This window comes from Hydractinia symbiolongicarpus, chromosome 14 (genome assembly GCF_029227915.1).
Source record: "Hydractinia symbiolongicarpus strain clone_291-10 chromosome 14, HSymV2.1, whole genome shotgun sequence".
NCBI lineage: Eukaryota > Metazoa > Cnidaria > Hydrozoa > Anthoathecata > Hydractiniidae > Hydractinia > Hydractinia symbiolongicarpus.
The window spans coordinates 13801671-13822843 of NC_079888.1; the positions used below are offsets into that span (position 1 = coordinate 13801671).

At 34.0% G+C, this 21173-nt stretch overlaps 2 protein-coding genes across 2 annotated transcripts; both read right to left on the minus strand.

The window, feature by feature from the left end:
• Nucleotides 1-3277: 3277 nt before the first annotated feature.
• LOC130625574 (uncharacterized) lies at nt 3278-3882 on the minus strand. The gene is made up of 2 exons (XM_057440680.1): nt 3662-3882; nt 3278-3588 (listed from the first exon to the last, which is right to left on the minus strand). The coding sequence occupies exons 1-2, from the start codon at nt 3861-3863 to the stop codon at nt 3398-3400; spliced, it is 393 nt and encodes a 130-aa protein (XP_057296663.1). The 5' UTR covers nt 3864-3882; the 3' UTR covers nt 3278-3397.
• Nucleotides 3883-19898: 16016 nt separating this feature from the next.
• LOC130625833 (uncharacterized) lies at nt 19899-20672 on the minus strand. Its single transcript, XM_057440947.1, has one exon. The coding sequence runs from the start codon at nt 20436-20438 to the stop codon at nt 19914-19916; it is 525 nt and encodes a 174-aa protein (XP_057296930.1). The 5' UTR covers nt 20439-20672; the 3' UTR covers nt 19899-19913.
• Nucleotides 20673-21173: the final 501 nt, after the last annotated feature.

Here is a 21173-nt window from a genome sequence, read left to right on the forward strand (position 1 = left end):
AAATGAACAAAAATGAAGATGATTGTAGCATCAACCAGTTAGCAGCGAGGTGCTGACAATAACAAAATACATTTAAACCTGAACCTGCATTTTTTTCATTTAACTAAAGCAAAATTACATTTGTCAAGATGAATTTAAATTTAAGGATAAAATACTATTCATAAGGTCAGAATTTCAGTATGAAATACAAGTAACGTGTTATTTTAGTTATTCAGTTGTCTAAATACTTTTTGATACGCGTACCACTAATTCAATCCTAATTTTTCACATATCAACCAAAAGATAAAAATCGTCCAATCAGATAAAGTAACTTGGTATGATACTTGTGGCAATATTTTCATTGTGAGTCCGCCCTTAACACTCGTAAGAATTTCTGCTTCTCATTTATGGTTACTTTTATGACGTTTTCTAAATTACAAATTATAAACGAAGAATAAAGAAGCTAGTTCTATCGTGGGTTAAAATATATCATAGTAAATTTATAATAAAATAATAACCATAAAAAAATTTAGTCCAAATCCCAATTCCAATTATATTCATAGAGCCAGTATTGTCGTCCCAGGCTTATTCTTCCAAGTATTCGTCTTTTTGAGTAGCCAATTCGAACTCCATTCTTTTCACAATATAAAAACAAGCCAACCTTATTGACAGCAGGGAAAATTCCAAATTTCTTGCAGGTACTGTTATCTTGATATTGCACTAAAAAGTCAAACACAAAGAAAAAAATAATCGAATGCAGAAAAAAAGTTGTAATAAATATGTAAAAGTAAAAAGAACCAAGGATTTAAAAATAAAAATAACAAAAACCGGGATAAATAATAACAGTAACAATAACAATAACAATAACAATAACAATAACAATAAAAATAACAATAACAATAACAATAACAATAACAATAACAATAATAATAACAATAATAATAACAATAACAATAACAATAACAATAACAATAACAAAAATAATAATATAAAATATGAAAGATTAACTGAAAATTTATTTATCTGCGCACACATTGACGTAAAAGATTTCCACACTTACCAACTTCGTAAACAAGGGTCGTTTTGCTTTGGCTACATATCACCAATTTTTTTGTCAACCTGCGCATCACACGAGGACCTTTTCTGCTGTTACAACGCTTTCCCAGCCTTAAATTTAAACTGGCTGCAGATGAAATGCAAATAAAAACAACCAACAGGACGATGCATGTCTTGGATACCATGTTGAATTAGATATAGCGAAAGTATTACTTTCACCACTGCCACGTAATCACAATGATAAAAAAATTCACATAGACGAATTTATTATTAAGAAATATATTAATCAAGACAAAATAAGTTATAAAAACAAGTGAGGCAAAATAGCACAAAAATGCTTCGATGTAATTAATTACTGGCAACGTTTTTCTGAATTTCATAATATGTATAGTACCACTTTGATTTCTCTGATGTATCGCATGCTAAAAAGATTAAGTGTTTTTTTAAGAAAAAAAGCATGCTAAGTTGTTGTTGTGGTAGTTGTTATTACCGTCGTTTTTATTACCGTCATCGTCATTGTCATTATAATCGCCGTCCCCCTCGTGGTTTTCCAAAAAACGTTTTTTAACCTCCCTTGTATTACATGCTAGAAGTAGTACAGCAGTGTTTGGATTCCAATTAAATTCTTATTTGGTTTTATATTTCATCCTGTTTTTAGATTTTAGCATTTGCACGTTTATGTGTTAAGTATTAAAATTTATGTTAAATTATCGAGCAAATTGTAAATGAGTGTGACGAAATAACAATGTCGGTGCAAAAATGTTGCATCACAAAACTTGAAACCTTTCTGTAACAACAAAATCTGTGGAGGAACATTGAGTAGAATAAACAACAAGTTTAGCGACACGTATATCATTATTATCCACATAATTTTCTTGTTAAAAATTTCCAAATGAAACCTTTTTATTCCTGTGCGGTATTTCGACATTTACGGTAATTTGCGATAGTTTAAAAAGCCAAAAAAATGAGCATTTACGTATTTCACGGAAATGAAAAATTCTTTTTTTTTATTCTCTTTTTTTAATTCTATTCATCCTAGAAAAAATCCCCAGTGTCGTAAAAAAAATATGAAAATTTCTATTTTATTGATAAATTTTTAATTAGTTTCGAAGAACAAGCACCATTTATTATCTGTTTCTTTCTTTAGTTTTGAGTATTTATTTCCACAAAACCATTCTTTTTTCAACCAAAAAATGTTATGTCAGTGACAGCATGAGAAAATATTATGTGTTATATTAGCAATCATGCCAAATTAAAATTATTTGCTGCGTAAGCGTGTTTTTTTTTTATACATTTTTTATATATACTGTTTTTACATATACTTTTTTTTAAATACCTTTTTATATACTTTTTCAAAGCAATTTTTTCTTCTATGGCGGTAACATATGTATTATGTGGAAAAAATGACTTTACTTAAAAAAGTGATTTTTCGTAAACACCTGCCTCGCACAGAGCAATTGAACTAATGCACCGATAAGTTAGAAACATAACTAAATGAAAAAATAGATACCGTCGTATAAGTAATTAGAGATGAACAATTATGAGTCGCTGAGTGTACAAACCCGTGTTTATGGCTATTTGTACATTTCGACAAAATGATTGTCCACAACTTTATAACTACTACAGCTTTGAACATAATATTTATGGTAATGAACCTTTTTAGCTATCTTCCAAAATGGTTAAAATATCATCATATGACGACCAATACTCTGCGGCCGGCAGTCTACTTTGACATATATGTAGATCAGAACGGCAACATGTGCTAGTGGCAGTTTTTTAAAATCTCAATTTGATGGCACAAATGCGGGAAACAATAACAAATGATGTTTAAGATTTAAATACGCCTTAATAGTATCTTGTGAAAACAGTTAACACTTTGATCCTCTTTTTTAATACGTTATTTGCGAATCTGCAACAACCAAGTTTTGAAATAAACCATCTGTTTTTAGTTAGTATTAGCTTACAAACTAAGTTAGATTATCTTATTTCTAAACATAAAGGTGAATGACGGAAATCGAACGTATTCGTTTTTTCAACTGTACAGTGAAATCCTTCTAAAGTGAACACCATCAGTGCAAAAAAAAAAAAAAAAAAAAATCTGTAGACTTCATAGAGATTTCTAACTACGTACACTGAGACACGAATGTCATTCTGCGGTAGAGAATTCTACACGACTGTATACTTTTAACTCTTTTGGGAGCAGTAATAGCAATTTAGGCTATTTATTATTTAAGATGAGATATTGAGAATCAAGTATAATAATATCTTCTTTGTTTTTATTCCTTGTACGTGTTTAATATTTTACAAAACAAGTATACAAATCATATAAAACAAGAACTAACATTATGTTGTTTTGAGTAACTTAGTACCACTCCCAATCGTAATCGTAAATCCAGTGAAACGCTGCAAGATGAGTGCGCGTGTGCGTGAGTGGTGGTGCATTTGTTGAGTATCCAATTCTGTTTCCATTTCTCGTGCAGTACAAAAACTCCGTCGACGATTCTTTACTTGGGAATATTCCAGTTTTCGGGCACGGCTTGTTGCGGATTAATGCTGTAAAATAAAAAATTTTGTTAGATACTCTACTATTTATTTTATTATTCTAAAGGTTCCCTTTTTACCTTACCTCTTCTATAAAATCGTTTCACGACATTTTGATGACAAACCACTAAATTTCCGTACCGTCCACGCAAAATCACTACTTTTTTACTTTTACATGTCGATCCCAATCTCAGTTTTGAACAAGATGTTTGCCAAACGCTAACAATGAGAAAAACAAACACGATGAATTTTACAGCTGACATCATGAACGTGTGTTGTAGACGCATAATTTTAAAACCATACCGTCAGATTTTATAACTTTATGTGACAGGGGGTTTACAAACAGCTAATTTGGCAAAAGGGACGGAGGGGCAAGATTTTCTCAATAAAAATTCAATCAAAGATTCTTGATTGGAACACCCTATATGATAAATCTAAAAGAAAAAAATATACCTCCCTAAAAAACCGTTGTTATTAAGTTATCAACCATATGCCTATTGACTTAAAGCTTGTTTGAGAGTACAGACAATATGTTAGTTTTGTTTTGACAAATTTTAAACTTCTTTCGGTTCTTCTTACATGTAGAATACAACCTTTGTAAAAAGTATTGTAAAGCAGGTTATTAAAAGCATTATAATCAGCTTATGTTTATTAGCGTATGTTTATAAAAAAGCGTAAGTTTTTTGACTAGTTTTAATGTTGTAAATCGTTGCCATGGTAATAAGGTATTATTTGCCTTTCAACTGTTCCGCGTTTTTGATTCATATAGATACTATTAAATAGTCTACGCTTCAATTTTTATTTTTTCTTAATAGCTGTGAAATCAACGGTTGTTTAGAATTTTAAAGACGTAAACACAAACGGGCATACAACATTGTTCTTAATATCATCAAATGTGAACTTGTTTGTATTTCTTAAAACCTTTCCCAGAACTGATGTGGGAATGTATACTTACATTAAAAAATTGTAAAAGCGATATTGTTGCAATCCCAAAAGTTTCAACACCAAATGCAAAATATAAATATAGTATTATGTCAGAGCTAAAGGTAACAAAAATCCCTCTAAAATAGTAGATCTTTAAAAACTATTTGACTGAAGTAACTTATGCTAAAACTGAGTTTTAAACAGGTTACAAAGAAAGCCCTAAAGGATTCCCCGTCATTGGCATTTCTCTTCATTCTCGGCCATTTCGGCCATCAGACAATTACAAATACTCCTGTTAAAACATTGTATTTTTTATTGTACGCTTTTAAGAATATATATACTTTCCTTTAAAATTGGGTCAGTTACAAAATTGAACAAAAAAGCTGGACGACTATGCAACGACTTTACTTTACTGGGGAATTCTTGCTGGAATGTTAATATGGCTTTGTTACCGCGTGACCAGCGGCTAGTTAGTTAAAAAAGAAATAATTCATCATCAAACGCGAGCCTTTTCATTGACTACTTTAAAAGAAGAAAGTTTCGCGAGTTATAGGCAAAATTTATTACCATGAAATATGCCGAGGTGGTTTGCAAACAGTTATTCCCGCGAAATATTGCGACGTTAATTCCCGGTCGAGTTGTACAGTAGACGTCCGTTAATTCGAATGCCGCTTAATTCGAACTTTCCGTTATTTCGAACAAATTTCCAAGTCCCTTGAGTTTTGTTTAATAAAGTCTTATATTTTGAGCTGCTTAATTCAAACTCCGCTAATTCGAACATTTCGGTAAGTCGAACAATTTTTTAGTCCCATCCAAGGCTGCATTATGCTCGTAATTTGAAATTTTGTGTATATATAAATAAAATCTTATGGGAAAATAAAAAAAAAATTTTCATTTTTATTGCATCAATGGTGGCGAAATTTCTTTTAATTTATCAATTAAATTGGCATTTCCAATAAAATGAAGTTTACAAGAAATTTTAATTAATTTTTTTTTAATTAATCGTTAATTCGAACAATTAATTTAGTCCCTTGCGTGTTCGAATTAACGGACGTCTACTGTATACGGAATAAATTATGATCGACGATAAGTTTTAAATTCGAAATTCGAGTAAATACAACTCCGAGAAAGCAAAAATTAATCTCGTTAACGAACGTTCTTTCGAATTCAAGATGGGATTGAGTTAACGTATTGAACTGTTGTACCTTAGGTGGATTGGGTGTTAAAATAACAATTGTTTAATATAGCATGATCAACCGTTAAAGCAATTTGCACTTTTTACTAATAATGTCAAAGGTAACAACTTTCAAGTGCGAAGCTTTGTCACTAAAATCCAATATCAAACGAGTTTGCATTGATAGATACCATTTTCGCTTCAATCTTTTTGATTTCATCATCACATAATTCTACCTTTATTTTAGCTATGGACACCTCCGTTGATTTTAACACCCTCACCTGTTCAAACTTTCGCACTCTGAATGTGCATAAACCATGACATCTATTTTCATTAAGGGAATCAATTAAGTCACCAAAAAAGTTTTGTTCATCCATCCTGAACATTTTCAGCTTATAAAATGTATTTGCAGACACCTTTATAATGAAGTACGTAAACCAAAAAGTACCTTGTGTGGTCAACTGTGTTGTGGGAACGACGCATCCTCAAATGACAAGACAAACAGATCTTTTTTCCCAAGCGAACAAACACCCTCGAAAAAAAGCGAAAAATGTTTTTGCGTAGAAAGTTGGTGTGAAACAAGTCACATGGCTTTAAAATCAGCTGGAACCGGAAACTGAGCGCTCCGCAGTTAACACGACAGTTAGGAAGCATTGACAGTCACACTGTTCCTAAAACGTTCCCAACACATTAGTGAAATTAAATCACTTCACCACCTCCACCATCTAAGGCTCGAATAAGCGCCCAGGTAATTTCCTTAAAGTTCAATCAATGCCCATCACTTATTGAGCGCCCCCTCAAATAAGCGCCCACCTGATAAAAGGAAGCGCTTAATCGAAAACTACCTTGAAAAACTTGGCGCTTATTTGAAAATGTTACTTTCTTATATTTAGAACCCTAGAAAGACTAAACTTCATGTTGTTACATTTTTTGTTCAGTTTTATTTCTCAGGAAAAATAACAAAATTGAAAATTACCTTTGTCTTTAATTTGTACAAAATTAGGAAAAATTTATAAGCGCAAAGCATTTTTTAAGCGCCCCTCCCCCCCTCAATTAAGTGCACACGCAAAAAAATCCGAAAATTTAATAAGCGCTCAGGGCACTTGCTCGGATCATTACGGTAACTTTCTGAATAATTTTTTGAATATTAATAATATAAACAGGATAACTTTTTCTATTCTGCAATGAAACTACGAATAAATTTCATATCCTAAAGCTAATTAATATTCCAATGGACATATATTTGCGGCTTTTGCATAACTTACGACAAAATAATATCATTTTTTGATAAATATTTTTGTTTATCAACCACGCTTTTTCCATCGCCAAAACGCCATTTTTTATATTTGTGCTTCTTCGTGGTCGCAAGTGCTTCAATTTAAAAACTATCTTACTATCTTGCTACCTAAACCAAACACTCATACTTTGAAAAATTATTGTGTGTAGCGTTGTAAAATAAAAAAAGTAATATAACTGCACTGTCACATTACCATACTTTGCTTCTTAGTGGGACTGAAAAACTGTGTCGGGAGAAAATCCTTACTTCGGTCCTTACCAGAAAGAGTGGTATGCTTATAGTTCAAACTTCTATCTCCTAGTTGAACGAGTAATATCACATAGTTGGGATGGTAAAATACTGACAAGTTTTCTACAATCATTTAAAACATATGCGTCGGATGAAGTGGATAGGAATTGATAAAAATGGATTTTCTAACAGAAGTCACACTGTAACAAAAGTTGTTATTTTAACTAATCAGTTCCACACTGTCAAAAATTATCAGCACAAGATCTGAAATGAAAGATCGTTAAAGAAATATTAGGGTTGGAAGTCACTCATGTCGGACAGCAACAAAAGTGCAAAAAAAAAAAAAAGAAAAAAAAAAGTGAAACTAAATTAAAAAACCAGTTTTATGCAATTAGTGGTGGGCACTCAAGACAAGTTTACTGTGTTGGATGCTTCTCTTCTTACTCTGCGTAGATAAATGGACAAAAAACGTACTGTTATTTTTATATGGAGAGAAATTGCGAGATATAGCGACCAGAGCATGTTAGACTCAAAGAGTGATACCTTAAAAATAGCGATAGCGTTATACATAATTGGTTGGCCCAGTTCTTTACATCTAATATCAAGTTACACGTAGGCTTGTTTGAGATTAAATAGGCTGAAAGACTTTTAATTCAGTTGGAGCCTAGGTGACCACATTGAAAATAGGCTAGCTACTCTGTTCACAATGTCCATGTCGTAAAACAATCCGCGCCACGAACCTGAACATCATTTTGATTAGTATCGTTTATCTCCATTGTGCATTTTTTTAAAAAAAATCAAGTCCAGGGACGAGGTTGCTTCACACGAAGTATTAAAGAAAAGTGTATTTAAACCCTAAGCAGCATGTTTTTTTACTCGAAATTCTTAAGAAAAATCGATTATTGACATATTGGAGACTTTTGTTTATTTGGTGGTTTCCTATTTCAATTAGTGATTTTCATTGAAAATGTTTTCTGAAAATACAGCACTACTAGCCGGTGGAGTGACACAGTATCTTTGTTACAAATTAATATACCGTTAGGCGATAACCGACTTCGTCAAAATTTTAAATTTCTTTCTCTTAAAAGTATTGCCTTAGAAAAGTACTTAGTATATCGATCAGATCGTGGATAAAAAATATTTAGCAAACTTTTATGTTACTTTTGGACAATTCAAGTATGTACACATAGGCCACACGAAACTTAGGCTGGTATTAAACTTTATACTGAAATAAAGGTGCATGTAACAAAATAAAAACTTCTGCTGCATGCAGTTTAATTAATTGTTGTCATATAAGAATAAATCTTAAATCCGGTTCCATTTTCACAATTTTTTTGATTTTTAAATTAAATTTCATTTTAATTTTCAAATGAATGTGCAATTACAAATGAAATACAATTCGTTTCAAAACTCATTTACATTTCATATTTTGTTTTGAAAGTCACAACTAAAAACATCATTTTAAAGAAACTAAAACAAAATTGAGTCTTAAATACGTTTCCGAAAATGTAGAGAGTTTTTGCGAAAACACTGGTAGGAGCTTGGAATGTAAATTGAAAATTATGTGCAGGACTTTTAGAATACAAGGCTTGATGTCCTACTGTTAATAAATACACATGCCACTAAGAAAAGCACAACATTTACTCCATAGTTAATAGACGAAAGAAATTTTTGACATGTATATTTCATGACCTTGTTGCTTTACTGTACTGGGGCTATACTTCAAGCAAAAAGAATACTTTCCTAATTTTTAAAGGAGAGGCGAACAAAAAAACTATTTTGTGGCAGCCAGAAAATAAAAAGTATTATATTATTAAAAAATATTATTAAAAAATATTATAGATTTCTAAACTACTATAATAACAAATAAATAACTATCTTTCATAACTAAGTATTTGCATATCTTCCCAACAACATTTTTACCAAATCTTTATGGCTGTGCAGGATAAAAAAAAGTAGGTTTTGGATGTACTTGCCAGTAAACATCAAAAATAAGATCTTTTACTTAAGATAACAGAGCCAGTCGGTCTGGTCTTTAAAACCAACACAGTCATCATGAACTTTTACTCCGCCTTTCCTTTAAACTGGATGCAAAAAGCAAAACTCTCTCTTGGTTTTTGCGTCTGGGTTGCAAAGATCATCCCGTTATGAGTGTGGATAGACTGTGAACAAAGGCACCAGAATCTGGAGTATATCATTACCTACCGGTGTAAATTTTGAATTAGAATTACTCATATCTCCGGCACACTCACGTCGTTGCTCAATAATCTCAGGGCTTTCTTGGTTACTTATTTCAGCACATCTCAATTAACGTGACATCTCACCATATTTCTTTGTAATAATTAATTTAATTTAAACAACTTACTCCAACAGCTCGTGACAAAATCGTTTAACAGGTAGAGAACGTTTGACCTGATGTATCAAGAGTAATTAACAGGAAATGCAAAAAAATGTGTGTAAGCTTCATTGCATTTAGGGCGTGTCTCCCCAGGCCTCTTGCATTATCCCAAATTGGGGATGTTTTCACCCCATCAAGTACATGTATCAAATATTGCTAAAAATATTCTTATGAGCTAAATATTCGAAATTTAGAAAAACGTACAAAAATATAAGGGCTAAAATGTGGGTCAGACACCCCTAAAAGAGGCCTTAACCAATCTGATGAAAGATAATTTTGCACGAGGCATAAAAAAATTACACAGGCATTTTGAGGAAGAGAAAAGAAACTTCAGACAAATTGAACACAACCATATTTTAAGTTACACCTTGATTGAGAGCTCAACCTGGCATATGGTTATATACAGGATCCACTGAAAGATAGCGGTAAATATTGAACAGCTCACCACTGTGATATAATATTACAAAACTTTAAATACTAATTACAAGGCAGTAAACATAAAAAAATCATAGAATAAGTCCAAACCGGTTAGTATATATAGTGTCCTTTTCAGCATAGTCATAACAAAGAGAGAGTCTGGGTACCGCCGTGATTGAGCTCCGCTCCGGTATCTGACTCGCGTTTAGAAGTGCCCAGTCTACTTTTAGGGGGAGCAAAAAATCAAAAACAGACGGGAAGCTTCGTATGCTAGGTACTTTGCTGCAGTTTGCCTGGATTTTTTGGTATTATCGTCCAGCCTTTGGAACAAGTTGAATTTTTATTTTCAAAATTACTCAAGAAAATGACGAGTACAACACATCATGGAGAGACAAGCTAGTCGCTGTGATAATCAAAGATCGTGTTAACAGTTGAGAGCACAATTAGATAATCGTAAGCTGTATATATGTGAGAAGCATTTCCTAGAAAGCCAGATAGTACAACGTAAGTGTGATTTAACATACTTTTAGATATTTCAACTGCAGAAGAAGGATATTTTACATACAATAATCACGACTGTGCCAATAATGATTATAAAATACTTTCTTCTAGATGATAAAAGAAGAACACTCATTCCGTGTTCCTTACCCACATTGAAATTTTCAGAGAAAAATATTTCTTATATATTATATAGCTAAACTTACATTTACAAAACATGTTACATCAGTCAAGTATATAATGTTCGTGTTTACTCTTTCACAGCACATCAGTCCAACTACGACCTTCAGCAAGAAATACTGTGGAAAAAAAGTTAAATACAACAACAGTGGTACCGACCACCCAAGTATGTTATCAATCGTTTAAGAATTTTGTAAATCGAGTCAAAATGCCGAAGCTTCTTTATGGTTGGAATTTGGAGATATCTGCTGCTGATGCGGTAAAAGTTTGGGCATGTGATAATATATCACTTTATCAAACTTAATCAAAGAGATTCCAAAATATTAAAATTGTCCTGGGGTTACTGATTCATCCATTTTCCAAACATTGTACTTCGACAAACACACCATCTCCAAAAAATTCACAATTCATTCAGATAAAAGTCCATTTCAACAAACCGTATTTTTTCGTTCTCCAGATTGCATGTTATTGAATTTGCTCCGTGAAAAAAGCACAAATTTAGGTGACACGTACATCCCCAAATCTGATAAGTTAAATGCACCAATTGCATTCACATGACCAGATCGTGTGTTATCCAGACTTCGCGAAAAACGTTGTGAGAATAAAGTATTGCAAATAGAAAACATATCACTAAACCATGAGATAAAGTTACTACAAGAAGAAATAGCTGCATCCCCCATCTCTGTCAGTTCTGATCTTAGTTCGGATTTCAAAACTATCATGTCCAATGCTGGTCCATCAAAAGTTTCTCCATTCATGAAATATTTTTGGGAGGAACAACAAAAATATTTATCCTGAACAAAAACTGGTGTGCGTTTTTGTCCAACGATGATTCGATATTGTTTGTTATTAGCTTCAAAATCAGCAGCTGCATATGATAACATCCGATACGAAAAAAAATCTGGCACAGGTTTCGTAATTCTTCCTAGTCGACGTAGATTACGAGGCTATAAAATTATATATACACGTTGCAGCAACTACTTTCAGAATCCACAACGAGGATTCAATAAATTTATTGTTGACGAATTGAAAAAAGTCAAAGATTTCAGTGAGATTGGAAAGTTTGTAGTTCTTCTGTTTGATGAGATGAAAATCCAAGAAAATTTAGTTTTGGATAAGCATGCAGGAGAACTTATCGGCTTTGTTGATCTGAGAGACATTGATTTGAACTATGCTACTCTCAAAATGATTTGGCAACCCATGTATTAATTTATCTTGTGAGAAGTATAGTAAATCCATTCAAGTTCAGTTTGGCAAATTATGCAACAGCTGGAGGCACGTCAGTTTAAATGTTACCTATGTTTTGAAAAGCTGTCAGCATATGCGAACTACGGTGCAATCTGAAAGTAGTTGCTGCAACGTGTGATGGAGCATCGCCGAACCGAAAATTGTTTCGCATGGATTTTAACCTTCCTCAAGCTGATGACATTAATCCACACACGAACGTTACATATAAATCTGTCAATTTCTTTAGCGTTGAAAAACAATATATTCACTTTATCTCTAATCCTCCACATTTGATAAAAACAGCTCGTAATTATTTGCCTAACTCAGGTGCTGGTAGATGTACACGGTTCATGTGGAATGGTGGAATGTTTCTGGTTTGGAATCACATAGCTGATATATTCTATGAAAATCGTGAATGTGGCTTACACCTTCTCCCAAAGTTATCGTAAGACCACACAAATAAAATCATTTTTTTCAGTGATGAATTTTGATTTCCACACTCAGTACCGTGTTGAATAATTTTGTACCACCTAAAGCTGCTGGTACTTCAAAATTATGTGAAATGAATGATGGACTTTTTTTATATTCTCAACATTAGAAACACACAAGAATACAAGTATAAAAGGAAACCATTTCTTGCTCCATTTTCAGATATCAATGATACTCGCTTTGTATCGTTACGTTTTTCTCCAATATTTTAATGATCGGCTACAAACCATTGAAGCTCAACCAGGTAATTATTCTAAAAACGCAAATGCCAACATGTTTATATCTTGGCAAACACAAGAAGGTATCCAGATTGTTAGTTCGATCATTGAGAATTTACTGAATAATAATGTGCCATATGTTCTTGTTTACGTCACGATCCTTGAGAAAATTATTTTGGTCAGCAAAGATCTATGGGAGCACGAAAAGACAACCCTTCAATGAGAGACTTTGGCTACAATGACAACACTTTTCAAACCTATTAATGTATTTACTAGCTGTTTCCCGTGAAAGAATCCACTGTATTCCATTTAATTTATGTAGCAGATATATGTCCATCAAAAAACAAACAATACAGCAGTGCGCATCTTACATCTGCATTATTATATAAATGACCAAAAAAATTAAAGATTTTCAACCACTGCAGTATATATGTGACATTTAAAATCTAAATCTACTAAAATTACTTGCTCTGACCATCTGACAAATGCGAAAATTATTCGGAAAAAAGTTTTTAAAAGCATTTCAACATACATCTCACCCATAAAATTTAAACCACTCAAAACGCCACATATATACAAAAAAGCTGATCAATGTCAAACACAAATCTCTCTCATTGTATATGTTAAAATCAGCTAGTTTATTGCAAACCCTGCCAAAGGTTGACACAAAATGCGAAAAATAAACAATAAATTTTGCCTAAGTAGAAATTTTTATCTAAGGTGTTACAAAGGGATTGCAAGGTTAAATTATATTGCAATAAAACGTTTTTTGATATATTGCATATGGTCCCTCCTCACCAAACTTTAGACAAAATGCCAACAAAAAACGGTGTTTAAATCTAAAATTAATAAAGTCCTTTTAGCAATTTGCATGCTGTTTTACCATCAATAAAGCAAACAAAATTTCAAATCTCACATAGTATTCTGTCACAAATTTTCATAAAATATATATATAAAGTCATAATGAGTCATGTTAAACAACAGCAATCAATCTGTATATAAGTTCATTTTATGTCAATTTTTGCACCAATTTTGCAACACAAAATACAAATTCTAAATAATACTAAAATCTCTTATTTTGGTCCTTCGCATACCGACGGTCTCCCACAAAAGTTTAATCAAAATGTAAAAAATGAGAGGTAACGACAAAATCAAAGTTTGCAAAATTCAATTATTTCGGTACATATATCTACTGCATATGCCCTCTAAAACAATATTTTAAGCTAAAATGCCTAAGAAAGACAGTTTGCAACAAAAATCAGTTATTTCGATAATATTGCATACACTCTTTCCTCACAAAAGCTTCACAAACTGTAAAAAAAAGAATGGTTGTAGGGAGTGCTTCTGATTCAACAAAAAAAGTTTTTTTGACATATTGCATCTAGCCCTTACCCATTAAATCTTACACAAAATTTCCAAAACTATATACGATTTAGAACACATCAAATTTAAATCGAGAAGGATCAGTCATTTCGATATATTGCACGGAGTCCTCCCCAGTAAGAATTTATACAAAATATAGAAAAACAAAGCTTGCAAGGTGTAAAATTGAATTCTTCTTCTGTGTATATATATATAGTCCTTTCTCGCAAAATTAACATAAAATGTCAAAAAGGTTCAGATATAACATCTAACACAACAAAAATCAGTTCTATCAGTATATGTCATGCCATTGTCTTCCACCAAATGTTCCCCTTAAAGTTTCACAGACACAGCCTGTAAATTAAAAACAACTAAGATCAGGTATTTTGGTCTATTTCATACCATTCTGTTCCAAATAACTTATAAAATGTAAAAATTGAGTGGTAAAACAGAAATTTGCAAAATTCCATTTTTTTATATGCATGTATATTATATGCCTTCTACAGCAATAAGTTAATTCAAAATGTCAAAAAGAAGAAAAAAATAGCTTACAAAGAGTATAAAATTGAAATCAACAAAGTAGCTCTTTTGGTGTATTAAATATAAGCCATACGCACAAAAGTTTACACTAAATGTAAGAAAATGGTTGTGTTTAGTAATTCTAAATTAAGAAAAATCAGTTCTTTTAGCATGCTGATTAAGGTTTTTGCCCACAAATTCTTACATGAAAATGTCAAAACCACAATTTGAAACAAATTAAATTTACATTTTAAAAATAAGTCTGAACTTTATTTCAGAATATTTGGAGGAAAAGAACTTCGCAAACCAAAAAAAAAACAGGAAAATGTTTAAAATCTTCAGGGTTAATAACGTTTGATGGGTTTTGTGGGAATATATATACTGGGAATCTTTAGTTTAAAGCTAGCATTAGCTAGCTACAGCAGCTAATAGCTAGTCACTTAAATATAAACTGGAGACTTAGCTAGGTATAAAGAACATGGCTACATATATATATATATATATATATATATTTCTAGCTAGCTAGTTGTTGGTGGTGGTTGGCTTTTTATGATGCTAGCTATAAAACATGTCTGGCATCAATAATATAATCAAAACTGAAAATAAAACATGAAAAAACCTTACAGAACATTGCTATGATTAATTTATAAAACCATGCTCTTCTTCAAATGTTTTTTTAAAGATTTATTTTGAATGAAAGAGTAGAGAATACTCAAAAAGAACAGCCATCTTTTTCGTAAACACAACTTCCGTTTTATGCTGGGAACTTCATTTAACAGTCCGTATGCTTTGTAAATATCTAATACCGTTTCATATGTAGCGATACCTATATATATATGCTAACATAAAGTTTTTTGGCATAAGGGTATATATATTTATATCGTTATTAGCAGCGGGTTATATATTTACAGCTTATGTGCGATTTCTATGAAGTACATCCCTAATCTTTTTAGTTAAATTTTAGCGTACAACCACGTCATAAGAAAGTGACCCGTGATTTCCGTGTCGTGGACTCACAGTTTTACTCACGCAAGGGAATTAATATATAAGACTATGCCGTAGTTGATTTTAGCGATGAACCTGTACCATGAAGAAAAAAGAGGAAACACTGAAGAAGTAACAACACTCAAACAAAACGGTTATTTTTATAGCCACACGTTCTTGAAAACTTTATTATTTGGTAGAAAACTAGCTACTAGCTACATAGCTCCAGCTTTCCTTCACAGTAAATATATTTACCTTGGGTATAAGGTGGATTTACTTAACAGTAAGTTATTACCTTTTACAAATATCTTTCAGCTAGCTAGAATTTACACAAACATCCCCATTCGGTTTACTTGCAGTTTGCTCTTTGTCAAAATGCAAATATGAAAGCTAAGGTTTGTTTTTAATTAGTTTTCGAAACAGATCGGCTAATTATCAGAGAGATAATAACTATCACTGTAAGAATGTTGGGCTACGGGGGTTTTATGTACAGCCATTTTCCCGTGTTTTTTTATCTTCATTGTAAGTAGCCTCTCGCCATAGCGGAATTTTCAGTCACTTAAAAACGGCCTCAGACGTTGAAATGGATACGGGGGTGTAAAATTTATTTCGTTTGAAAATATATCTATGTTTTTTTTCGAAAAATATTGTCGAGCATCTCTTCGGTTTTGGTATTAGAAGACAAATCATATTTAATTTCCTACTTAACAGAAATTTTCCTGATTACAGTTGGATGATATTTTTTAATGAAGTAGTAACCCATAGCATATTTAAATGAATTGGCAGCGAAGGTTTTTTTCAATCATAACATATAAACTTAGTTGAAGAAGGAGCAAGTATTGCTTGATTCTTTATGACTTTCTCAGAATTTGACCTGAACATAGTTATGATCATATTCATGCTAGCAACAATTGTTTTAAAAATATAGTATATGTTGTACATTTAAAAAGTTTGTGAGAACATCGGAAATTTAAGATAGCAAACTACAGCTAGCTCACTAGCTATGCAAGCATCATAATGATTTTTAATAAATGTGTAGCTATAAAAATAGCTGTTTTTATGTGATAGCCATTTTATCAATGACCTTGAACCAGCGAGGATTTTCAACTCGCAGTGATTTTAATTTCTCAGCATCAGATGCTATTTTTTGTAACTGCTGGTTATCTTTGACATAGGAAAAAGTCCTCGCTCTGTCATACAACATGAGCAGATCTTCTAACAAGTTCAAAGAAATTTCTTTTTTCAACGACCCAGTGCAAAGCTGAAGAATTTGTTGAAAGTAGACTTCACATCAAATTTCTTCATCAAACAAAAAACTATTTCTTTACTGTAAATGTTGCTGCAGCTTTTTCTCGTGTATGAACCAAAAAGTTCTTCAGCAGATTTAAATATCAAAGCCACTTCCTTTTAACCTTCCATATGCCACCACGATCTGTAGCATTGACCAATTTGTTTTGTGAAACATCTTGTGTGTCCTTAGATTTTTCTGCCAACAGGACAGCTAGATATTGTTGGTGGCAAATACTGAAGACGTATCCATCAAGATAAAATATCACAAAATTTATTTAAACAATGGTTAACTGAAACTGAATTTGTATATATATTGTGAACTCACTGCTTGCAGTTATATTTAGCAACTGCTATGAAGTCAAAAAAGAAAAACCTTACATGTGGATAAAAAATGGCTTCAAAAAGTGTTTACCTTAGGATTCTTCTTTGCATTTACATTTTGTGGCCTTAACATTCTCCAAAAGCCACCCATTCACAGATAATTTCTGCTTTTTTTTTCAAAATGACATTTTTTTAAAAGGTCATACAGCTTTTTTAGTTTTTACTTAACAAGCACACATTATACTACACAAACACCATAAAACAAGGTTTTATGTTTAAAACGTTAATAATGCAGAAATTTAATCAAAAGCGTTATACAGCTTTGAAAATTGAAATTGACAAGTCCACATGTGATTTTGTTGATTCAATTAATTGAATCATGTCTTACTCACTGCCTTAATAATTTGGAAACTTTTGGTAAACAACTTTTCCAACAGTATTGTACTATATTAAAGTATTCTGTTCTACCTTGTAGAAAAAAATGTTTGGGGAATAATGTTTTGAGGAATTATTTTGGGGATTTTGGACCAAAATTATGTTTCATAAAATTGCACATTTTAGAGCTCAAGTTTCCCTTGCTACAAGTTTTGCAACCCAGTGCTTGCTAGCTAACCAATTCAGTGAAATACGCATAGCTAAATTGCTTAAATTTCAAGTAAACAGCAGCCTAAGTAACATGATTGTATGTTTATACATTTAAATAACAATCAAGGGCAATATGCAAGCAGTTTTTCTGTTTGTTTGTCTGCGTATGGAGAGAAATGAAAACAAACTCGCTCAGCTATGCAAAGTTATGTATAAAGATTTGGTTCATTGAGGCAAATCTCATTAAATATTACACCCATAAAAAATCTGCATTTGAGGGTCCCGTAACGATGCCTCCTCATACTACGAAGGTTTTGAATACCCCACGGACGATGATCTTTTACACAGGGTAGTATCAGGCGAAAAATCATGGGCAATATTTGCGAGAAACGAGATCGATGATGATCTCGAGGATGATATTGAACGTCTAGAACTCTATATCGTTGCGGCTAAAGAGAACAACTAAGGGGCATTCTGCTACCAGATCGTCAAGGATAGGGATTTGAAGCTATCAGATTTGGCTGATATAGAAACAATAAGCAAAATACTCGAATATCCGATAGCAGATAGACGTCTAGTCGATATTGATTTGGAGAATGAGCCTAATGTCATCAAAGGCATCGTCTATGGGTACCCGTTCTACAGCCAACATCCCAAGGACTATGTGAGAGATCCAAATGAAGATGACGAGGATGATGGGAATGACGAGGATGACAAAATAGCTTTGGATGACCTAGAGGAACTCGTGAAAGCATATTACCATTCTTTGATAACCTCCGGTGGTACCTGAACATCCTCTGGTACCTGCATGAGTTTTTCTGACACGAAGCTGCGATCAGGACCGTCTTTTAGGTAGTATAAAATACGACTACCCGTCACAATACGATCCAACCTGTAAGTATGTTTGCTGTAAAAGGCGTCAGTGGCGCGTCTTTTAGAGTCACCATGCTCCTCTACGGGTTGTAGGAGGTACAAGTACAGCCCATCCTTGGGCAGGGGGTTCTCTTCTGGATATTGCTGACCTTTTGCAAGTGGGACATCTTTGAGCTTGATCGCCTTGTTAGGCTTCATCTCGATCATGGCAGTCTTGGTATTGTTGAGGCTTTTTGCGATAGTATATAGGTGTTTCACCCAAATGGTACTAGTCTCCCCGGAGACCAACTCCTGCGCATCTTGAGGCTTAAAGAGTTTTTCCGCAAGTACCTTATTGTAGCTTTCCACGAAGGCCGTGAACGTATGGTGATATTTAGTGGTGGCCCGCTTAATCTCAACCCCTTTGCCCCCCAGGAGCTTCGTCACATCCGATTTGAACTCAGAACTATTTTCACACGGAAAAATCTTGGGGTATTTTAAGGGTCCTGCTTTGTAAATGTCGTTCAACATATCCGCGACCTCGCTAGCTTTTTTGGTGCGCAACGGCTTTGCTACCTTATATTTCGAGGCTACATCAATGCCTATCAGGATACATTTATAGGTGTTTCCATATACCCTATTGTGAGGCATGTACAGTAGATCGAATTGGTGCATCTCATTCGGTGTCGTAATGGTGAAATGCGGATAATCGATCCTTTTAGGACCTCGAATATGCCTGAGCCAGAGCAGCTGCCTGGATAGCCAATGAATTGCCTTCTTTTTGGAGAGGCCGCTCTCCTTCGTAAGGAGTTTGATAACCCTTAGCCCGACCCAGAGATGTTCCGGTGTATAGTAGATATCGCTTAGCTTTTCCGCCTCTTCCTCTGTAACAACGTGCGTTTTTGACATGTCTTTATTATATACATGTTAAAAAACGTTCCTATAGGTATTTATATGCCACGAACCCCAATATGGATAAGGAGCCAAGGACGAACGTTAACTCACCATCTTGTTGGGTTTTTGAAGGGGTAGAGAAATCCTTCAACTGTGGGGCTTTTTTATCCGAGGCGATATAGAATTTATACATATTGTCATCGAGTTCCCTCAGACTTTTGCCGGCTTGTATTTGCCTTTCTCGTTCTTCGTTGAACCAATCGAGTTTTTTTTGTCTATCCCTGATCCACTGGACCTGGGCCTCGTTAAGCCTTTCTATCGCCTGGTCATGCCTTTTTCTCTCGGCTTCCCCGTGCTCTGATAGCCTAGAAAATAGATAATTCGTTCCGGAGAAGGCTAGGGCGTTGATCGCCGCACCTGCAATAATAACAGCTATTGTCGCCATGTGTCTTTATGCTGAGATATATCGGTTACCCTTGGCTATATTTTCGCTTGCCAATATAGGTTTAGTGTTGGCATAGTGTAGTCTTTTCCCCACCTCGTCAAGCGGTGGGGAATCACCATTTTCCCTATATTTAATCGGTACCTTATGATCAATGTGCATCCCCTACCATAATGGTCCCAGGTCATCCCCTCGGAAAACTGGGCTTCGATATGGGTCCGCAGCGTAGCCATGTCGCAACCGATATATTCCCGGGAGCTGAGCTCCTTGTTTTTCGTTAGAGACTTGTGGTTCCGGCTGCGTACAACATTGGCGAGATGTCCGGCAGGATCGCAAATGAGGCAATGGAGCTTATATTTTTCATGATGGAATATGTTCCCGCCCCTGCATTCTTTACATATTGATCTTCGCCTTTGATGTTTGCAAATACCATTACCCCCGCATTCCTTACACTGCCATCTCACCCTTTGGTGAGGGCAAATCTGATTATCCTTACAGCCCTTACAGGTGGATCTTATCCTTTCATGTTCACATATACCTTCACCCCCACAGTCCTTACACATTGATTTTTGTCTTTGATGCGGACACCTATTGCGTTTTTTTGACGCCCCGTTAACGTCGAGGCATTTGATGCTCCAGTTTGTTTCTTGACTATTCCCCTTGATCCTAAAATTGCCCAAAGATAAAAAGTGCTTACATTTTTGACAGCTCTTGGTTCCCCCATATTGATTTGTGTTTGCCCCTAGGGACAAGCACAAATTGTGGTCTATACCTACCGTGCACCCGCAACAGCAATCGTTGCCATTTATTGTTTACTCTTCTTGCAGTCTTTGCATTGATATTTTATCCTTTGATGGGGGCATATTTGACTTCCCCCGCACTCTTTACAGATGGATCTCCTCCTTTCATGCTGGCATATGCTTCCACCCTTACATTCTTTACAGGTGGATCTCACCCTTTGATGGGGGCAAATGCTTGCACCCCTGCAATCTTTATACCAAGATCTTATCCTTTCATGTTTACATATTTGACTTCCATTACACTCCTTACACTTGGACCTCACCCTTTGATGGGAACAAATCTGACTGCCCTTGCAGTCTTTGCAATAGGCCCTCTGCCTTTGATGGGGGCATATTTGACTACCGCCACACTCCCTACATTGGCATCTCGGTTTTCCATGGGGGCATATTTCACTTCCCCCGCACTCCTTACAAGTGGATCTCTGTCTTTGATGGTGGAAAATGCTTCCACCCCTGCAGTCTTTACACTGAGATCTTATCCTTTCATGTTTACATATT